The 18,626-nt window shown below is 36.7% G+C and overlaps 1 protein-coding gene across 8 annotated transcripts in view; it reads right to left on the bottom strand.

The window, feature by feature from the left end:
- The window catches only part of STRBP (spermatid perinuclear RNA binding protein), a 146,835-nt gene that overhangs the window by 26,131 nt on the left and 102,078 nt on the right, over positions 1-18,626 (bottom strand). For all 8 annotated transcript variants that reach the window (XR_005365016.1, XR_005365015.1, XR_005365014.1 and 5 more), the window contains 5 exons: positions 10,016-10,108; positions 9,404-9,603; positions 3,898-4,056; positions 447-581; positions 106-246 (listed from right to left, as the gene is read on the bottom strand). Coding sequence is in view for 5 of the 8 variants with exons in the window: in XM_038549431.1 (XP_038405359.1) it covers positions 106-246; positions 447-581; positions 3,898-4,056; positions 9,404-9,603; positions 10,016-10,108 (728 nt within the window). In the remaining 3 variants the exon portion in view is untranslated. The remainder of the gene's footprint in view (positions 1-105; positions 247-446; positions 582-3,897; positions 4,057-9,403; positions 9,604-10,015; positions 10,109-18,626) is intronic.

The following is an 18,626-nucleotide window of genomic DNA, read 5'->3' as shown; positions in this document are numbered from 1 at the left end:
GAAACAACTTCAGGAAAAGCTAAAGTGGGACCAAGACAGAAAAAGAAATTTAATTTTGGTAATATTTTTCAGAAGTATTGCAAAGGTTCAACACTTAACTCATACCTGAGGGATAATCTTCTTTTTCTTATTATTTGCTGCATTGGGTCCAGAAAACAGCTTCTCCAGGGCAGCTAAAGCTGCACTTGCCTTTGCCACTTTCTTATTTGGACCTGCACCTCTGAATTTCTGTCCATCTACTTCTACCTAAAATCAAGAACAACACTCTGCAATTATCCCATGTGATTCCTCTATGTAGTTTTAATTTAAATATATCACAACACAGAACACACCAAAAGTCAAATAGTGCCACACGAATTCACTCTAAAACTATTTTTACATATAATCTCAGGATAGCCTCTATCTTTGAGGGGAAAAGTAAAGTTGGCTTGAATCTAGGTACACACCTCCATTACAAAGCGTTTGTCATGGCTTCCACCAGTCTCCGAGATGAGTTCATACTTAAGACCTCTTCTTTTTTCATTGAGCTCCATTACGGGATTTTTGCCACTTGCTGTGAGGATAGGGCCCTGAGTTCTTACCTAAAAGGAGGTTCAATCAAGTAAGATTTTAGAGTATTAAATTTCTTATTAATACAATTATACTATGCTTCTGTTGAAAAGAGGCTCAAAAATTACACTTTAAAGCATTTAGGGGCCAGGATGTGTGATCACCTCTACATATGAATGGCAAAATATCTTTAAAGGTATGGAAACTCTACAAGCAATAAACATGGCAGTCAGTCATCTAGCCAGCTTGCCTCTAAAGTAGGGTTGTCTCAACAGTATTCAAGAGCAATGTGGCCCTGCCATTACATGGCACTCTAGGGTCTGCTCTGTGTATTCATCATCTGAGAATAATACTTTAAATGACTAACAAAGTGGACAGAACAGCTGAGATTCACATAACCTGTGACTGTTCACTGTTTTTCATCTTTAGAGTTAGGAAGAAATAAATCTCAATTTGGGAGATGGGAAGAAAATGTTCCTACACAGCTCTCAATTCGCTCTTAAAGAGACTTAAGGGCACCTAAGGTAAAACCAGTAGGATACAGACTATGTATGGATTCTGAAATTTAAAAATAAGAATAAAAGCAGTCACTCCCTGCTCTAAGGAGCTAGAGTATAGTGGGAGGGACAGACATAATCACTGTAAGACAGTATATGTTATGGAACCACAGAAGAAGTAATCATTTTCTAGAGCAATCAGGATAGTTTTCCTGGAAGTGACATGCAAACCTAACCTTAAAGAGGCAAGCACTAGACCATGATAAGGTGGGAACAAAGAAGAAGGGCATTCTAGACAGAAGAAATAGCCATGGAAAGACCCAAGAGAAGCAAAGAACATGTGTTCAGAAAATGAAAAGAAGCACAGTTTGGCTATATAAGGGAGTGGAATATCTCCTTTATATATCTCATAATTCCTATATATCTCATAGGAAGATAAGCTCTGACTAGAAAAGCCCTTGATGGCGCCAATTCATAAAGGATTTTGCTGCATGCCATGCAAATAAGCTTTGACTTTATCATGAACTATGGGGAGCCAGAGAGACTTTATTCTAGAAAGTTTATGATTAGATTTGTGTTGTAGAAAAATCATTCCAAGAGTAGAAGAACTGATTTGAGGAAAGATTAAGACTAGAGTAAGGAAAATAAGTAATTCATGCGGGAATGTGAAGGTTCAAATGTAAGAGAGACTGCAGCACCAAAAAGAAAACAAATCACAAAATATGTACCTATAATTTCAAGAATGGAAAGACCCAAAGATTGAGCACTTTTTGAGGTTAAAGATCATGTCTATAATTCTATCACAGTAATTGCTCAAGAAACACTGAACAAGGAAAAGAATGCCCCGGGGATGCCTGGGTGGTTTGGTGGGTTAAGTGTCTGCCTTCAGCTCAGGTCATGGTTCCAGGGTCCTGGGCCTGAGCCCCACACCAGTCTCCCTGCTCAGCAAGGAGCCTGCTTCTCCCCTCTCCCTCTGCCCCTCCCCCAGTTCCTGCTCGCTGCTCTCTCCACCCCCTCCCCATCAATAATAAAATCCTGGAAGAAGAAGAAGAAAGAAGAAAGAAGAAGAAGAAGAAGAAATAATAATGAATGCCTCAATCAATCATTCCCAATGGACAGCACGATTCTCTTAATAAAACTACTCTATACTGATTTGAGAAGTGGCTAATGCAAAAAAAAGAGAGAAGTGGCTAATGCTGTAGAAAGAAATGAAACACTGGACAACTTTTCAAGACAAGCTTAACAAACATGCCTGGGTATTCTTCAATAAAAAAGAAAAAAAAGAAAAAAAAAACCTCACTTCTTGAAGAGGTTTTGTAATCTACATTTTTTAAATTTCAAAGCAAGTTTCCTGTTTCCATCTTTTACAAGTAATGAGTAATTTGTGAAACTAGGTCTATGGTAATCACTCTCTGCTTTCCAAATCTGAAATCACTTTCATGAGTCAAGAGATACAAATATTTGCATTTTAATATTTTAATTTCAAATGAAGAATAAGGAGGGCTTTCTTTCTGCCAGCCCCCCTGCCATTACTACATTCTATAGAAACAAGGCACAGATGTGTGCCTACCAGAAGCTCTGTACACACATGTACACACAGCTATTAATGAGCCCACACTAATCACCTGTGAATGACTGGTCCTCTCAAAAGCCAGGTGCCAGGGCTCCTCCACAGTATCACATAAAAAGTCAGGCGAGGCTTTCACAGGCCTCAGCCTCCATCTGACCCTCCATATTGGCCCACCTGACACTTCTCAACATGTATTTTCACAATTCCAGGTCATTATACCTCCTATTCTTCTGATCCAGAATGCTTTCTTCCCACCTCTTCTCCACATAGCAAAAATCTTACTCATTACTTAAAACCTCACTCACATTTTACTCCCTTTGATTTTATAGATGTCTAAGTTTCCTAATCACTTCCTCTTTTGAGTTTTACATTATTATATTCACTTTGCCATCGTGGTACTTATCACATTACATTATAATTAGTTATGAACATGTCTTTTGTGCTTCTAGCGTGAGAACATCTTGAAGCTCTGAACACAATTTCTGCAGCATCTGCTAGTAAGCAGCCACTACAAAAGGTTCATAGACTGAAAAAATTATAGTCCAGTCTTCGATAAATACTCATTTCTACAAATGAAAAATATTTTTTTCCTTATGCAGAATGCAGTAAATAAGGGCTCCATGAACTCCCCAAAATACTGTATATACTCAGTACTAAGATTTCTGTCCCATTCTATTATCTGTGGCAATAAGCCCATATGTCAGGACTTACTCAGAATCTGAGGAACACAATAGATCAGGTTATGCCTTCCTCAAGGCTAGATAACTCCATGATGACCCACTGCCTCCCACAGCTCAGCACAAACTTCAAATAATCCTATATTCCTCGCTAGATCTTCTGGTTTTTCACTCTTCAGTTATAATCCTATATTCCTCGCTAGATCTTCTGGTTTTTCACTCTTCAGTTATTGTTGATATTGTTGATATATTTTAACTGTGAAATACTGGAAGGAACTTCCATGGCCAACAAAAGGAAAATGCTAGTTAAATTAGGAGACATTCATGTGTTGTGCATTACACAGTTATGTTAACAGATATTTTTACAGTTAAGTGAAAAAAAACAAGATGTAAAACTGCATGAAAATATGACTACTCTCACAAAAATACTCCCAGAAAAAAAGGGTGGATGGAAATAAACCAAAATATTAATAATGGCAGCCTCTGGAATACACACATTTGTATATGCTTTTGATTTTCTTATTTACACTTTCCCACATCTCTCAAATTTTCTACAATCTACATATACTCCTTTTTTTCTAAGGAGAAAAAAATATAAATATACCTCTAAGGTACTGGAGGTTTCAGTTGTAGAATTTCCAGTATTATTGCTTGAGTTTGAAGACACTGTTTCATTTTTGCCTTCATTATCTGATTTTTCATCGGAACTCATACATTCAATATCTGCATCAAAGCCTGTTGGGTATCCCATTGCTTGTAACACCTGTACAAATTAGTTTTATTCAAACATCAGAGACCACAGAGAATAGATGAAATAATGAGAACAAATTTCAAATCCACAACATTTGAATCCATGAAACACTTTGCAGGAAGAACAAGGTGATGCTAAATCTATGAATCTTTTGTTAAACTAAGTTTACCTACTAGAGTTTTACCATGGAGAATGGGACAAACATCCTCAGAATAATTAGGTTTAAATAAAGGATGACAGAAATGCAAACCTGAGGCTGCTTCTGGTTCATTTAATTTGGAGGCCAGAGGCAGAAAAACAACATAGCCACATTCAACCAAGGAGGTGAGGGGAAAAGTAAAATAGCATAATGAAAAAAGTACAATGGACTACAAAGCAAAAGACCTGGGGTCTAATCCTGTCTTTCTCCTCTGGTCCTCAATTTTCCAAACTGCAAAACAAGAAGACTGATTAGTTGACCTCTAAATTCTATGACTCCATCCATTAGGGGAAATTAGCACAGAAAGGGAATCAAGAAGTCTTCATATTAGAATTAATTTGCCTGTTAATTACATAATATCTGAAGCTTTCTACTATTGACCTCTTTGCTTCCAACTTAAACTATAATCAATACTTGAAAGAAAGGATTCAGGCTCAAGATTTATTTTCTATACCAAGTGAACCAGGAACAGTATCAGGTTTGTATTTCTGTCCCCGCCCCTCAAGGACAAGTTATGGCTTTCTCCAATGTCCATTCTTCTTATATTACCATTCAATACCTAGCACTTATCTTTTTTAAAATAAAGTTTTCTTAACAGTGTGTGTCTATCTGCAGGTGTGCAATGCCCATGAGCACACACACATACAAGCATGGCTTTAATATCTCCTGCCACTTTAATATCTCCTGCCAGGTTATACTGCTTTTGAGATGTTTACAAGAAAATATGTGCACTATCATTTTTATAAGCCTCTTTCAAACAGGCTGATACTGCACTATCAGTTACTAATTTAAAGATTTATGTCAAAATATATGGAGATACATTCCTAAACCTATCTAAACATCTCTGTATTTGTTTCAGCTCTTAACTGTTTTATTTTTTTAAGATTTATTTATTTGTTTGTTTATGATAGACACACACACACACAGAGAGAGAGAGAGAGAGAGAGAGAGAGAGAGAGAGGCAGAGACACAGGCAGAGGGAGAAGCAGGCTCCATGCCGGGAGCCCAACGTGGGACTTGATCCCGTGACTCCAGGATCGTGCCCTGGGCCAAAGGCAGGCGCTAAACCTCTTAGCCACCCAGGGATCCCCCTTGACTAATGTTTTAAGTTGCTGAAGTGTATGTCATATTTCTTTACAATCCCAACTATACCTAATAGGTGTCTCAAAAAAAAGTTAACGATAGCCCCACAAATGAGACACCAGGCAGCCGAAACTTTCTTTCTACACAATGGCATCTTCTATAATGGGTTCTGCCAATATAAATAAAATAATACATCTGTTAAAAATGGACATAAATAGAACTCTGTACCAAGAGCATTTGAAATTTATTCACCCAATTCATATGGAGACTTTGGCATTCTGCTGAACATTTCAAATCATAAATTAATTCTTTGTAATCACTGGAAGAAAGCTAAGAACCTCTTTTCAATATCTTAACTTTTAGAAGTTCTCAGGTAGTACTATAAGACTAAGTATGTTAACATCATTTGGTTTATCCTCTTGAATATTTTAAAACACTTTCTCCACTGTATAAGTCTTGTAAATATGGTCTCCCTGAACAATCTCACTCTGAGAGAACAGTCATCAATCTGGAATGAATACTAGCCAATACAAACTGCAAGTCAAAAGTCAAGAGTCACAAATAAATTTGATTTGTTTATTCCAATAAAAATGAAAGACATGCAGCTTTTCCCAATTTCATACAGACAATTAAAATAATCTGTGAATTATTTAATACCATTTCTCTCTGTGCTTTTCTCACATATCATATTCATCTGTTATTAATTTTTTTCTTCCTTTTTTCATCTGTTATTATAGCAACATCTTTAACTACATTATAGTTTATTTAACTGATGGATAATCTCAAGGAACTTAGTGTATTTGCAATACAGCTCAACTAAAAAAAAAAAAAAGTAGTGAGTTCTCAGACCTCTAAAAGCAAAGTTTGCTTGGAATCAATATTAAAGCCAAAAAACTGATATACTAAAAAAAAAAGTGAGTTTCAAGTGTCTGGCAAACAAATCAAATCTAATGAATACATCAATTGGGCTGAAAAATCACAATTACAATTACAACGACAAACTATAACCTAATGCTGCACCAGGTTCACTTAGTATAGAGAATAAATCTTGGGACTGAATCCTTTCTTTCCATTTTTATTGAATATGGCTGATTATGTTCTTTGTGAGGGACCATCAGAAAAAAAGGGCTGAAACAGGAAAGAAAAAATTGGCAACTGATCTCCATCATGTCAGGTACCCACTGCTGGCTCCCCTCCCCAGTTCCTTGGGGGAGGAACTGCTTTTTCATATTTTGTTTAGATTTGATTCTCTGGTATGATCTATTGTAACAAATACAGACCCCTACCAAGCTGAGTAAGGAATAGAAGAATTTTTATCCAGTGGGACCTATTTTCAAAAACATATGTTAAATATAAAACACTCCCAAACCCACGTATAAAACTTATAAAAAACCCACTTATACGGAACTTGAAAACTCTCGTATATAGATGGCAATATATACATGCTTAACATATAATAGGAAGCTCAACACATATTTAGTGAATTAATGCATTATTCAAATGTGCCCTCTTCTTGATCTAGAAATTCCATTTCTAGAATATATCCTTGTTTCTTTTTTTAATATAAGCTCTACAGGGGAATCCCTGGGTGGCTCAGCAGTTGGGTGCCTGCCTTTGGCCCAGGGTGTGATCCTGGAGTCCTGGGATCAAGTCCTGCATCGGGCTCCCTGTGTGGAGCCTGCTTCTCCCTCTGCCTGTCTCTGCCCCTCCCTCTCTGTCTCTCTGTCTCATGAATAAATAAATAAAATCTTAAAAATAAAAATAATATAAGCACTACAACTAACATGGAGCTTGAACTCATGATCTCTAGGATCCAAGAGTCACATGCTCTACTGACAGAGCCAGCCAACTGCCCGGAGAATATATCTTAAGGGATAATGAGACTAGTTCAAAAAAATGTAAAGCAATCAACTGGAAGCATCTAAATCTAAAAGGATTAGTTATGTTATTATAGATAATAAAAAATATTAGGCCATCATTAAAAAGGAGAACTTTGTGATAACTATTTTAAAAACTCATATTCTTAGATGAACAAAAAAAAATACTTATTTTAAATATATTTTTTGTATACCTATTATGTAGGTCCCACTATTCCTTATCCTAAAACACATGGGGCCAGACTATTTTGAGAATTCATAGTTTTTCAGTTTAGAAAACTAATATAAAATATTTACTATATATTTTCCAAATCCCTAGGTGAGCTCAGGTGCACCCCATGTTTGTGCACAAAACACATAAAATATTCACACTAAATGGAATAATAAAGACTAAGAGTAGTTCGACATCAATTCAAGTCAGGTCTTCCCATCAAGTGAGTCTGCATCAAACTTTGGAAATACTTTTCATTTTCAGTGCTTTCTGGATTTTGGAATTGTAGGTTAAAAAACAAGGCTTGGAAAAATACATACCAAAATGTTAGTAGTAGTTGTGAGAACAAATAGTATTTAAATCCTGTCATATTACAAAATCTGCACTGTTCTTACTCCCAAATTTTACTTAATTCCAAGTTGCTATGAGACCACTAGCTTACATTAAAGGCAATTATAACAAATAGCTCACAAACTGTCACTGCATCACCCATGATGTTAAAGGATGTCACTGCTATCCTTTTTTATGAAGACCCACTAAAGAAGAATACCCACTGATCTCTAAACCAAAACAACTATGACTCTTATAATCAACTGTCTGTTCTTATGTCACAAACAGTAAAGGGATATTTCACAAGCTTTTTGAGTTAGATGCTAGAGAACTGAGATCTAAGTTTGTGACTCATTCTCAGAATTTATTTATTTTTTTTTATTTTATTTATTTATTCATGAGACACACACACACACACACACACACACAGAGGCACAGACACAGACAGGCAGAGAGAGAAGCAGGCTCCATTCCATGCAGGGAGCCCGACGTGGGACTCGATCCCGGGTCTCCAGGACCACACCCGGGACTGAAGGTGGCGCTAATCCACTGAGCCACCCGGGCTGCCCTCTGCTTCATTTTAAACTCATACTATTTCATCATACTTGAAGTACCCCTTTTTATAAACAAGACACAACATAAATATTGCTTTATATTTTTACAGCTTAGTTACTGTTTTCCTACATCGTGCTTATAATTTATTCATGTGTATATTTGTCTGTCTCCAATCTTTTTCCATGCTAGAATGCAGGCTCCAGGAGGCCAAGGGTTTTGTTTTGTTCACTGCTGTATCCTTAGAATCTAGGATAATGTTCACATCTATATTAATAATACTTGCAAAATGGAATTATCATGAAAAGAGACCAATTCTGTCTTATGCCATACTGTTACATAACTTCTTAAATGAAAATTGATCTTTAGTCTACATGATCTTTGACATTTTCACATTTGTCTACGAGAGGGCAAATATACTCATGGAAAAATTCCAGGATTTAGGGACTTTCTACAAACCTACATGCATGATTGGTTGGTTCAATCCTGGATCTTATTCCCTACAAAAATATTCTGGAATACACAAAAGGCACCATATGCCCGAAGATAATAATTAAATTTATTTATGATTGGAAAAATCTGCAAACAGCAAAATATTCAATGGTAGTAAAATATTTAAACAAATAATAGTACAACCATATCATGTTAATCATACAGCCATTAAAAATTACTTGTGAAGATTTTAATAACATGAGAAAACACTGATAACATAGTAAATGAAAGAAATCATAAGATAAATTAAATACACACTGTGAGCTCAACCTAAACAAACATATTGTAAGTATATTATATAAATATATATGAATATATGAATATCATATTTATATATTACATGTAATATAAATACTAATATAAAATATCAATATAAATATTAATGATCTGCCCCATTTTTGTCTTTACTTTTCTCTGCATTTTCCAAATTTTGTATAATCAACACCAATAATTTTAAAACCAAAAAAGAAAAATTTTGTAACCCAGAGGTGACAAAAGTCTTTGTGTCATTGTCCTTAAAATCTTTAAAAATTCTATTAATTTATTTGAGAAAAATAAGCACCTTATTTATAACATAAAATAACAAAGCCCTGCTAAACAAAAGCAAAACTGTACCTTCACTGCTACATGAAGTTTTGCTGTTTTCTTGGATGGCCCTGAGGCTTCATATGTTGTACCGTCCACATCTACAGACATTGTGAAGACTGGGGCATGGACAGGGCCGGACTGAGACAAGAGCTTATACTGAAGCCCAGGCCTGATCTGATTTAGCCTCATTAGTGCATTCATAAGGTCTATTGCTTTACTATCCAGAACTGTTTAAAACAAAAACAAAACAAAAAATGAGATCAGAAATTAAATCATTTTGCTTTTAATCTATGCATCTATAGATTCTGAAAGACCACTATTAATTCACCAGGTTTTAAAAAGCAAGAATTTGAAAACATATATATACAATTTCACTTCATCAGTGATTCTAAAATTACTTAAATTATACTAACATCACTATATAAGTGACATGAATTATTATAACATCAATTTAGTTTGTCAATACTAATATATCTTAAGCAATGAAGCTTGAAAACGAAAGTTATCCAATCATCAATTTCTCATATATTTTTAAAACTCCAATTCAATCAAATTCTTCACTTGGTAATTTTTATTTTCCTGTCTGAAACTACAAATCTTTTCTAGCTCATATCTCTAAGAATAAAGATTTTTATATACTTTTCCTTAAGTTTCGTTTCATCTTCTTATTGGGATCTTTATCATCCCCTAATCCATCTTCAAATGGCCTCTTCAGAGCTGAAGACCCAGCACCTAAAAAAATTATTAGAGATTCATTATCAGTAAAAACAATGAATCTACTTACTCAACCAAATGTATCTAGTATGTTCAGGAAGGAAAATCTTAGGAATCACAAAGACCACAGTACTCTCACTGATCAATTAAATTACTACATATATATACATATATATATACATATATACACACATATATATATACACATATACACACACACACACACACACACACACACACACACATATATAATATCCCTTTAATTCAACCCCAGGTGAGGGGTTGAATTAAAAATATGGTAGAGATTAAGGAGTACACTTGTCACAAGCACCAGATAATGTATGGAATTGTTGAATCACTGTATTTTACACCTAAAATGAATATATATATATATATATATCCCTATATATACACACAATAGTATACTATCCCTTTATATATTTATTTTCCTATTTATTCAGATGTATTAATAAACATTCACACAAATATCTTTATATTTTTTACACCTATAAATATACATGAACATAAAAAAGTCTAGAAAGATATATATCAAAATTATAAAGGTAACTATCTCTAGTGGAAGAGTTTTTGATTTTTGTCTTTTCAGATATGTCTATAATTTAACATTTATTATTTCTATAAATTTTTTAAGCCCATGCACTAAAATCTTATGCTTTTGGAACTCTATTTCTCACACTACAAACCATTCTTTTGTCTGCCTATTCAAACCCTACTCAAGATTTTATTTACATAATCAAAATTATGTAGTACTGCCATAAAAACAGACACACAGATCAATGGAACAGAATAGAAGACCCAGAAATAAACCTACAACTATATGGTCAATTAATCTTCAACAAAGCAGGAAAGAATATACAGTGAGCAAAAGGATAGTATCTTCAACAAATGGTGTTGGGAAAACTGGACAGCCACATGCAAAAGAAAAAAACCGGACCACTTTCTTATACCATACACAAAGATAAATTCAAGACAGATTAAAGACCTAAATATGAGACCTTAAACCATAAAAATCCTAGAAGAGAACACAGGAATAACCTCTTTGACATTGGCCATAGTAACTTTTTCCTAGATAGGTCTCCTGAGGTAAGGGAAACAAAAACAAAGATAAACTACTGTGACTACATTAAAATAAAAAGCTTCTGCACAGCAAAGGAAACAGTCAACAAAACTAAAAGGCAACCTATGGAATGAGAGAAGATATTTGCAAATGACATATCTGATAAAGGGTTAGGATCCAAAATATATAAAGAACCAACACAATTCAACACCCAAAAAACAGATAATCCAATTAAAAAATGGGCAAGGATGCCTGGCTGGCTCAGTTGATGGAGTATGCAACTTAATCTCAGGGTTGTGAGTTCAAGCCCCATGTTGGGTGTAGAGATTACCTTAAAAAAAAAAAAAGGACAGAAGACATTTCTCCAAAGAAGACATATAGATGGCCAACAGATATATGAAAAGATGCTCAACATCACTCATTATTAGAGAAATGCAAATCAAAACTACAACAGATATCACCACACACCTGTCAGAATGGCTAAAATCAAAAACAAAAGAAACAAGTGTTGGCAAAGATGTGGGGAAAAAAGGAACCCTCTCCACCGCTGGTGGGAATGCAAACTGGTGCAGCAACTATAGAAGATAAGTGTAGAGGGTCCTCAGAAAGTTTTAAATATAGAACTACCCTATGATTCAGCAATCATGCTACTGGGCTACCCAAAGAATACAAAAACACTAATTCAAAGGTATCCACACACACTGATGTCTATAGAAGCATATTTCAAACAGCCAAGATATGGAAGTAGTCCAAGTATCCATCAATACCTGAATGGATAAAGATGTGGTGTGTATGTGTATGTGAATATACAGAGGTATATTTCATTCTTTTATATTATATATATATACATACACACACACACACATATATATACATATACACACACATACATATAATAATGGAATATCATTCAGTCATAAAAAAGAATTAAATCTTGTCATCTGCAATGACATGAGTGAAGCTAGAAAGTATAATGCTAAGCAAAATAATTAAAGACAAATACCATATGATTTCACTCATGTAGAGTTTAAGAAACAAAACAAATGAGCAAAGGGAAAAGAAGAGAGAGAGAGAGAGATCAAGAAACAGACTCTTAAAATTACAGTGAACAAACTGATGGTTACCAGAAGGGAGGGAGATGAGGTGAGGGGTTGCATTAAATATATGATGGGGGGATCCCTGGGTGGCGCAGCGGTTTAGCGCCTGCCTTTGGCCCAGGGCGTGATCCTGGAGACCCGGGATTGAATCCCACGTCAGGCTCCCGGTGCAATGGAGCCTGCTTCTCCCTCTGCCTATGTCTCTGCCTCTCTCTCTCTCTCTCTATGACTCATAAATTAAAAAAAAAAAAAAAGTTAAATATATGATGGGGATTAACGAGTGCACTTGTCACAAGCACCAGATAATGGAATTGCTGAATCACTATATTTTACACCTAAAATGAATATAACACTGTAAATTAACTAATGGGAATTAAAATAAAAACTTAAAAAAGATTTTATTTACAGTTCATCTTCTCCCTAAAGTTTTCTTCACCTTTCCTCTCATCTCAACTTTCTAAAATAATTTCTATGGTATCAGACTCAAAGTGTCATATATAGTCTTATGCCATTGCCTATTCATATATAGAGATCTTGTATTTTCACTAAACTCAATGAACATCAAAGATACTTCCTCCTTGTATCTTATAAACTATCTAACATAAAACTTATACACAGTATAATGGATATGGAACAAAAACTGATCAATCAATTTCTTGAATAAAGCAACTAACTAATGACATTTTCAGGCATAAGGGAAGAACATGGCTATCCAAGTTAAAAATAATCAGGGAAAAGCTTATCAGTATGTGTAAGGACTTTAAAAAGAACTTTATGTCTTCAACTCAAAAGTTCATTGGGGTTTTTCCAAAAGGAAAGCTATCTCAAGAGATTCATTCCATAGGATTTCCAGATACTTCTAGTGAAACACTGTAATATTACTGAAATTAACTATGTATTTTCTGGTCAACAAGATTTACTGTGCCTTGCAATAAACATTGACTTCAGCATTTGCTTGAGTCAATACTTACCCTCAGGTCAATCAATCTTGATGTTCTTTTTCAACAAAAACAGTATTTGTTTATATCTGCTTAGTATTGTATTTCACTTGCATTACTTATGTAACTGTGAGTGTGCCAGTTTCCCAGAATGGAGTTCTTACAAGATAAAAGTTAAAAGGAATCATGCCTATTTAATCGCTCTCCAACTCATTAAGTTACATTAAAAACTGTTTCCTGATTGCTTGGAAATCACAAGCTAGTTTATATATACAGGTCTATTCTCTAAATCCTGCAGTTACATAAACAGAGTTCCAGGGATTAAGCTTCATTCTACTATTCCAGCCCCAGGGTTGTAAAATCTGGTGTTAATCATAATAGTAATATGAGAGGAAAAAAAATAGGCCTCCTTTACAAAAAGCAAGTCATTTTCAATTTCTACAATATCTAGAAATGAGAAATATCATTTGAGAGGCAACAATTTTGAAAAATAATACATGGGTATTTACCATATGCTTACCTTAACTGTAAATGTCTTCACTTAAATATATTAATTTATTTAAACCTCACAAGCACCTATAAAGCCTGTACTTTTATCATAATTTCATTCTTACATTCATTCAGCAATAAATATTAACTGGGCATTTTCTGTTCTTTTTAAGAGAGACAGGGAGAGTGGGGAGGGAGAGGCAGAAGGAGGCAGGGGAGAGAGAGAATCTTAAGCAGGCTCCATTCCCAGTGTGGAGCTGACGTGGGGCTAGATCTTATGACCCTGAGACCATGACCTGAGCCAAGATCAAGAAGCAGACATTCAACCAACTGAGACCCCCAGGTACCCCTAATTGAGTATTTCCTATGTGCAGGACAATTTTAGGTGCTAGACATATAATGGGACAAAACAATGTCTCCAAGAGTTTACACATTGTGGTGGAAACTAATTACATGTTGTGTGATGGTCAGCAAAATGGAGAAAAATAAAAGGCTTGTGGAGGTGGAGGCGTTGCTATTTTTTTTTATTTTTATTTTTTCAGATTTTATCTACTTATTCATGAGAGGCACAGAGACAGAGGCAGAGATACAGGCAGAGGGAGAAGCAGGCTCCCTGCAAGAAGCCTGATGAGGGACTCCATCCCAGAACCCAGGGATCACACCTTGAGCTGAAGGCAGACTCTCAACCACTGAGCCACCCAGGTGTCCCAGGTTGCTATTTTATGTGTGGTATTCATCAGCCTGGTCAAGAGATATCACAGATAAGGTTACCCTTAGATGAAGGCCTGATGAAAATAACAGAATGAGCCATTCAGCAATATGGGGGGGGGGGGGGGGGGGGGGGGGGGAAGAGTCCCAGGCAGAGAAAACAGCAAGTACAAAGGTCTTAAGAAAAATCATAAACCCCTGAGCAGTTGGAGTAGCCTAAACAAGAAGAGAATGATTACAGAAGATGAGGAGGGAGTGTAGTTGTCAACCCTTGCTATCACTTAGAGGAACTTTTACAAAATACTGAAGTTCCGCTACGCAGTATGAGAAAGTAAGTAAATTCAAAAAGCCTTCCTGAGAAGAATTAGAAAAGCTAAATAAAATGTAGAAAAAACATCTATTCCTGGACATTAAAGAACTGTGGAGTCAAGATCTGAGACATAATGGAAACCCTGCACTAGAGGCACATTTCCCCTAGATACATCTTCCAAGTCCAGGAGAAGCCACTAAGAACTGAACACAGTAACTTTTAGCAGCACTCAGGGGTCAAAACCTGAGATGCACCAAGCAAAGAAGGCCTGCTGAATCCACCACACTGCGAGTTGGACCTCTGCAATGTCATACACTAGAAGTAAATAAAGTAGTAACAGTCTGAATCTCCTATGGATTCAAGCTCAGTGTCAAACCACCTTAATCCTTGATTGCATTCAAAAGATCCAGGATCAAAAAAAAAAAAAGATCCAGGATCGCCAATTCCACAAGCCATCGCCCAGTAACGTAAATCCTCCAAGATATCATTACTCTAGGGTTTTTTTTTTTTAATTTTTATTTATTTATGATAGTCACAGAGAGAGAGAGAGGCGCAGAGACACAGGCAGAGGGAGAAGCAGGCTCCATGCACCGGGAGCCCGATGTGGGATTCGATCCCGGGTCTCCAGGATCGCACCCTGGGCCAAAGGCAGGCGCCAAACTGCTGCGCCACCCAGGGATCCCACTCTAGGGTTTTAAATTCTCTACAACTGTTCACTTAATGTCTCCAGCACTCATAATAACTAAGTAGGTGAGAAGACATGATATTGTGATCAAAAATCAAGAAGGAGCAGACAACGGAAGAGACCCAAAAGGGACCCAGATGACTGAGCTTTCAAAAACACATTTGATTAAAAAGAATGATTAGGGGACGCCTGGGTGGCTCAGTGGTTTAGCGCCTGCCTTCGGCCCAGGGCGTGATCCTGGAGTCCGGGTATTGAGTCCCACATTGGGCTCCCCACAGGGAGCTTGCTTCTCCCTTTGCCTATGTCCACCTCTCTGTGTGTCTCTCTCATGAATAAATACATAAAATCTTAAAAAAAAAAAAAAAAAAAGAATGATTAGAATGCTCAAAGAGAGACAGATACAGACAACAGGAATTTATGCAAAAAATCTGAAACTATAGGGGTGCCTGAGTGGCTCAGTCGGTTGAGCATCTGCCTTCAGCTCAGGTCGTGATCCCAAGGTCGTGGGATCGAGTCCCATGTGGGGCTCCCTGCTTAGCAAAGGAGTCTGCTTCTCCCTCTCCTCTCCACTCATGCTCGCTCTCTCTCTCTCTCTCTCAAATAAATAAATAAAATTCTTTATTTAAAAAAATCTGAAACTTTATAGAAATGAAAAATACAGTATAAATTTAAAACTGACAGACCTGCAAGCAGAGACAATCCACTATAGAAAGGAAATGACATACAAGTTAACCAAAAACTATAGTACAGGTATATAAGATTTAAACAACAAAATAAACAAATGTGACCTGACATATAAAGAACATTCTGACCACCAACTGTAGAATATACATACCTTTTTCAGAGTATGAATCATTTACAAAAACCACGTACAGGGCCAAAAAATAAGTCTCAAGAAATATCGAAGGACAGAAATCATACAAAACATGTTCTTAGATCTCAGAATAAGAACTCAAAAATAAAGAGATAAATCGGAAATCCTCATTTGTCTGGAAATGAAGCAATGACATCTAAATGGCTTATATGTCAAAGAGCTGATAACAAGGGAAAATAATAGTTTTAACTGAGAATGAAAATACTCATGTCAAAAGAGCGTAGGGGCACCTGGGTTAGGCATCTGCCTTCCACTCAGGTCATGATCGAACTTTGTGTTGGCTCAGTAGTTAGTCTGCTTCTCCCTCTCCCTCTGTTATCTCTTGTTCTCACTCTCTCTCAAGTAAATAAATAAATCTTAAAAAAAAAAAAAAAAAAAAGATGTAATGTGAGGCACCCCAGTGGCTCAGTCGGTTAAGTATCTCTTTTTTTTTTTTTTGTAAAGATTTTATTTATTTATTCATAGAGATGCAGAGAGAGAGAGAGAGAGGCAGAGACACAGGTAGAGGGAGAAGCAGGCTCCATGCAGAGAGCCTGATGTGGGACTCGATCCTGGGTCTCCAGGATCACGCCCTGGGCTGCAGGCAGCGCTAAACCGCTGCGCCACTGGGGCTGCCCTCTAACTCTTGATTTCAGCTCAGATCGTGATCTCAGGGTCTTGAGACCAAGCCCCATCTCTAGCTCTGCACTCAATGGGGAATCTGCTCGAGATTCTCTCTGTCCCTCTCCTTCTGCCCGCACTCACCACACTTGCCCATGCTCTGAAATAAATCTTAAAAAAAAAAAGAAAAGAAAAACAAACAAAAAAAAAAAGAAAACAAAAAAAGTGTATGAGGCACTTCGAAGACTCAGTCCCTTGAGCATCTGCCTTCAGCTTGGGTCATGATCTCATGATCAAGCCCCTCATCCAGCTCCCTGCTCCACAAGGAGTCTGCTTGTCCCTCTCTCCCTCTGCCCCTCCCCTCCACTTGTGCTCTCACTCGAGTTCTCTCTCTCAAATAAATTTTTTTTTAATTTTTATTTTATTTATGATAGTCACACAGAGAGAGAGAGGCAGAGACACAGGCAGAGGGAGAAGCAGGCTCCATGCACTGGGAGCCCGACGTGGGATTCGATCCCGGGTCTCCAGGATGGCGCCCTGGGCCAAAAGCAGGCACCAAACCACTGCACCACCCAGGGATCCCCAATAAATTCTTAAAAAAAAAAAGAGGGGATCCCTGGGTGGCTCAGTGGTTGAGCGTCTCTCATGAATAAATGAATAAAATCTTTAAAAAAAAGGGGGGGGGTGTAATGCACACAAATCTGGGCTTAAAATGGAAAATTTACAGTCTAAGTAGTATATATGATAAAATAAGAGACCAAAAGAGATAAATAATTTCAGCTATCTCAAAAAGTTAAAAACAAAAAATAACAGCAAATTAAACTCAAAGAAGGTTGTGAGGAAAAATAAAGGAGCACAGATCAGTGAAACAGAACGTCTATTTCACTATATTATCAGAATACAATCAACAAACTCATATTGATTTTTTTAAAAGATTTATTTATTCTAGAGAGCGTATGCAGGTGCGAGCAGAGGGAGAGGCAGAGGGAGAGAATTTCAAGCAGACTCTCCTACTGAGTGCAGAGCCTGACTTAGCTCAATCTCACAACCTTGAGCTCATGACCTGAGCCAAATCCAAGAGTCAGATGCTCAACCCACTGAGCCACCCAGGTGCCCCCAAAGTTGACTCTTTTGAAAAGATTCATTAAACTGACAAACCTTTAATGGGAGAGATCAGGGAGAAAAAAGGAGGTATAAAATGTATACAAGAGGTGTCCACTAAAGGGACACCTGGATGGCTCAGTTGGTTAAACATCTGCCTTTGGCTCAGGTCATGATCCTGGGGTCCTAGGAGCCAGCCCTAAGTTGGGCTCCCTGCTCAGTGGGTAGCCTGCTTCTCCCTCTCCACTCCATTCTTGCTCTATCTCTCTCTTTCTCAAATAAATAACAATAAAAAATCTTTAAGAGCACATCACTAAAAATACTGCAAACAACAGAAAAATAAGATCTTTAAACTACTTTATTTTTAAATTTGGACAAAATGGACAAAGTCCCAGAAAAACACAATTTACTAAAACTTTGATAAGAAGATAACAGCCCTTTCCCTATTAAGGAAATTAGATCTGTAATTTAAAACCTTCCCACAAAGAAAACCACATGCCCAAAAGGCTTTGCTGATAAATTCTCCCAAACATTTAAGGAAGAAATAACATCAATCTTACACAAACTCTTCCAAGGAACAGAAAAAGAAGGGACAGTTCCCAGCTCACTTGGTAAGGCCAGCATAACCTTAGAGCCAAAACTTAACAAAACATTAG

Source organism: Canis lupus, chromosome 9 (assembly GCF_011100685.1).
Source record: "Canis lupus familiaris isolate Mischka breed German Shepherd chromosome 9, alternate assembly UU_Cfam_GSD_1.0, whole genome shotgun sequence".
NCBI classification, from domain to species: domain Eukaryota; kingdom Metazoa; phylum Chordata; class Mammalia; order Carnivora; family Canidae; genus Canis; species Canis lupus.
The sequence above is the reverse complement of the archived record's forward strand: the minus strand, read 5'-3'. Positions and strand labels throughout refer to the sequence as shown.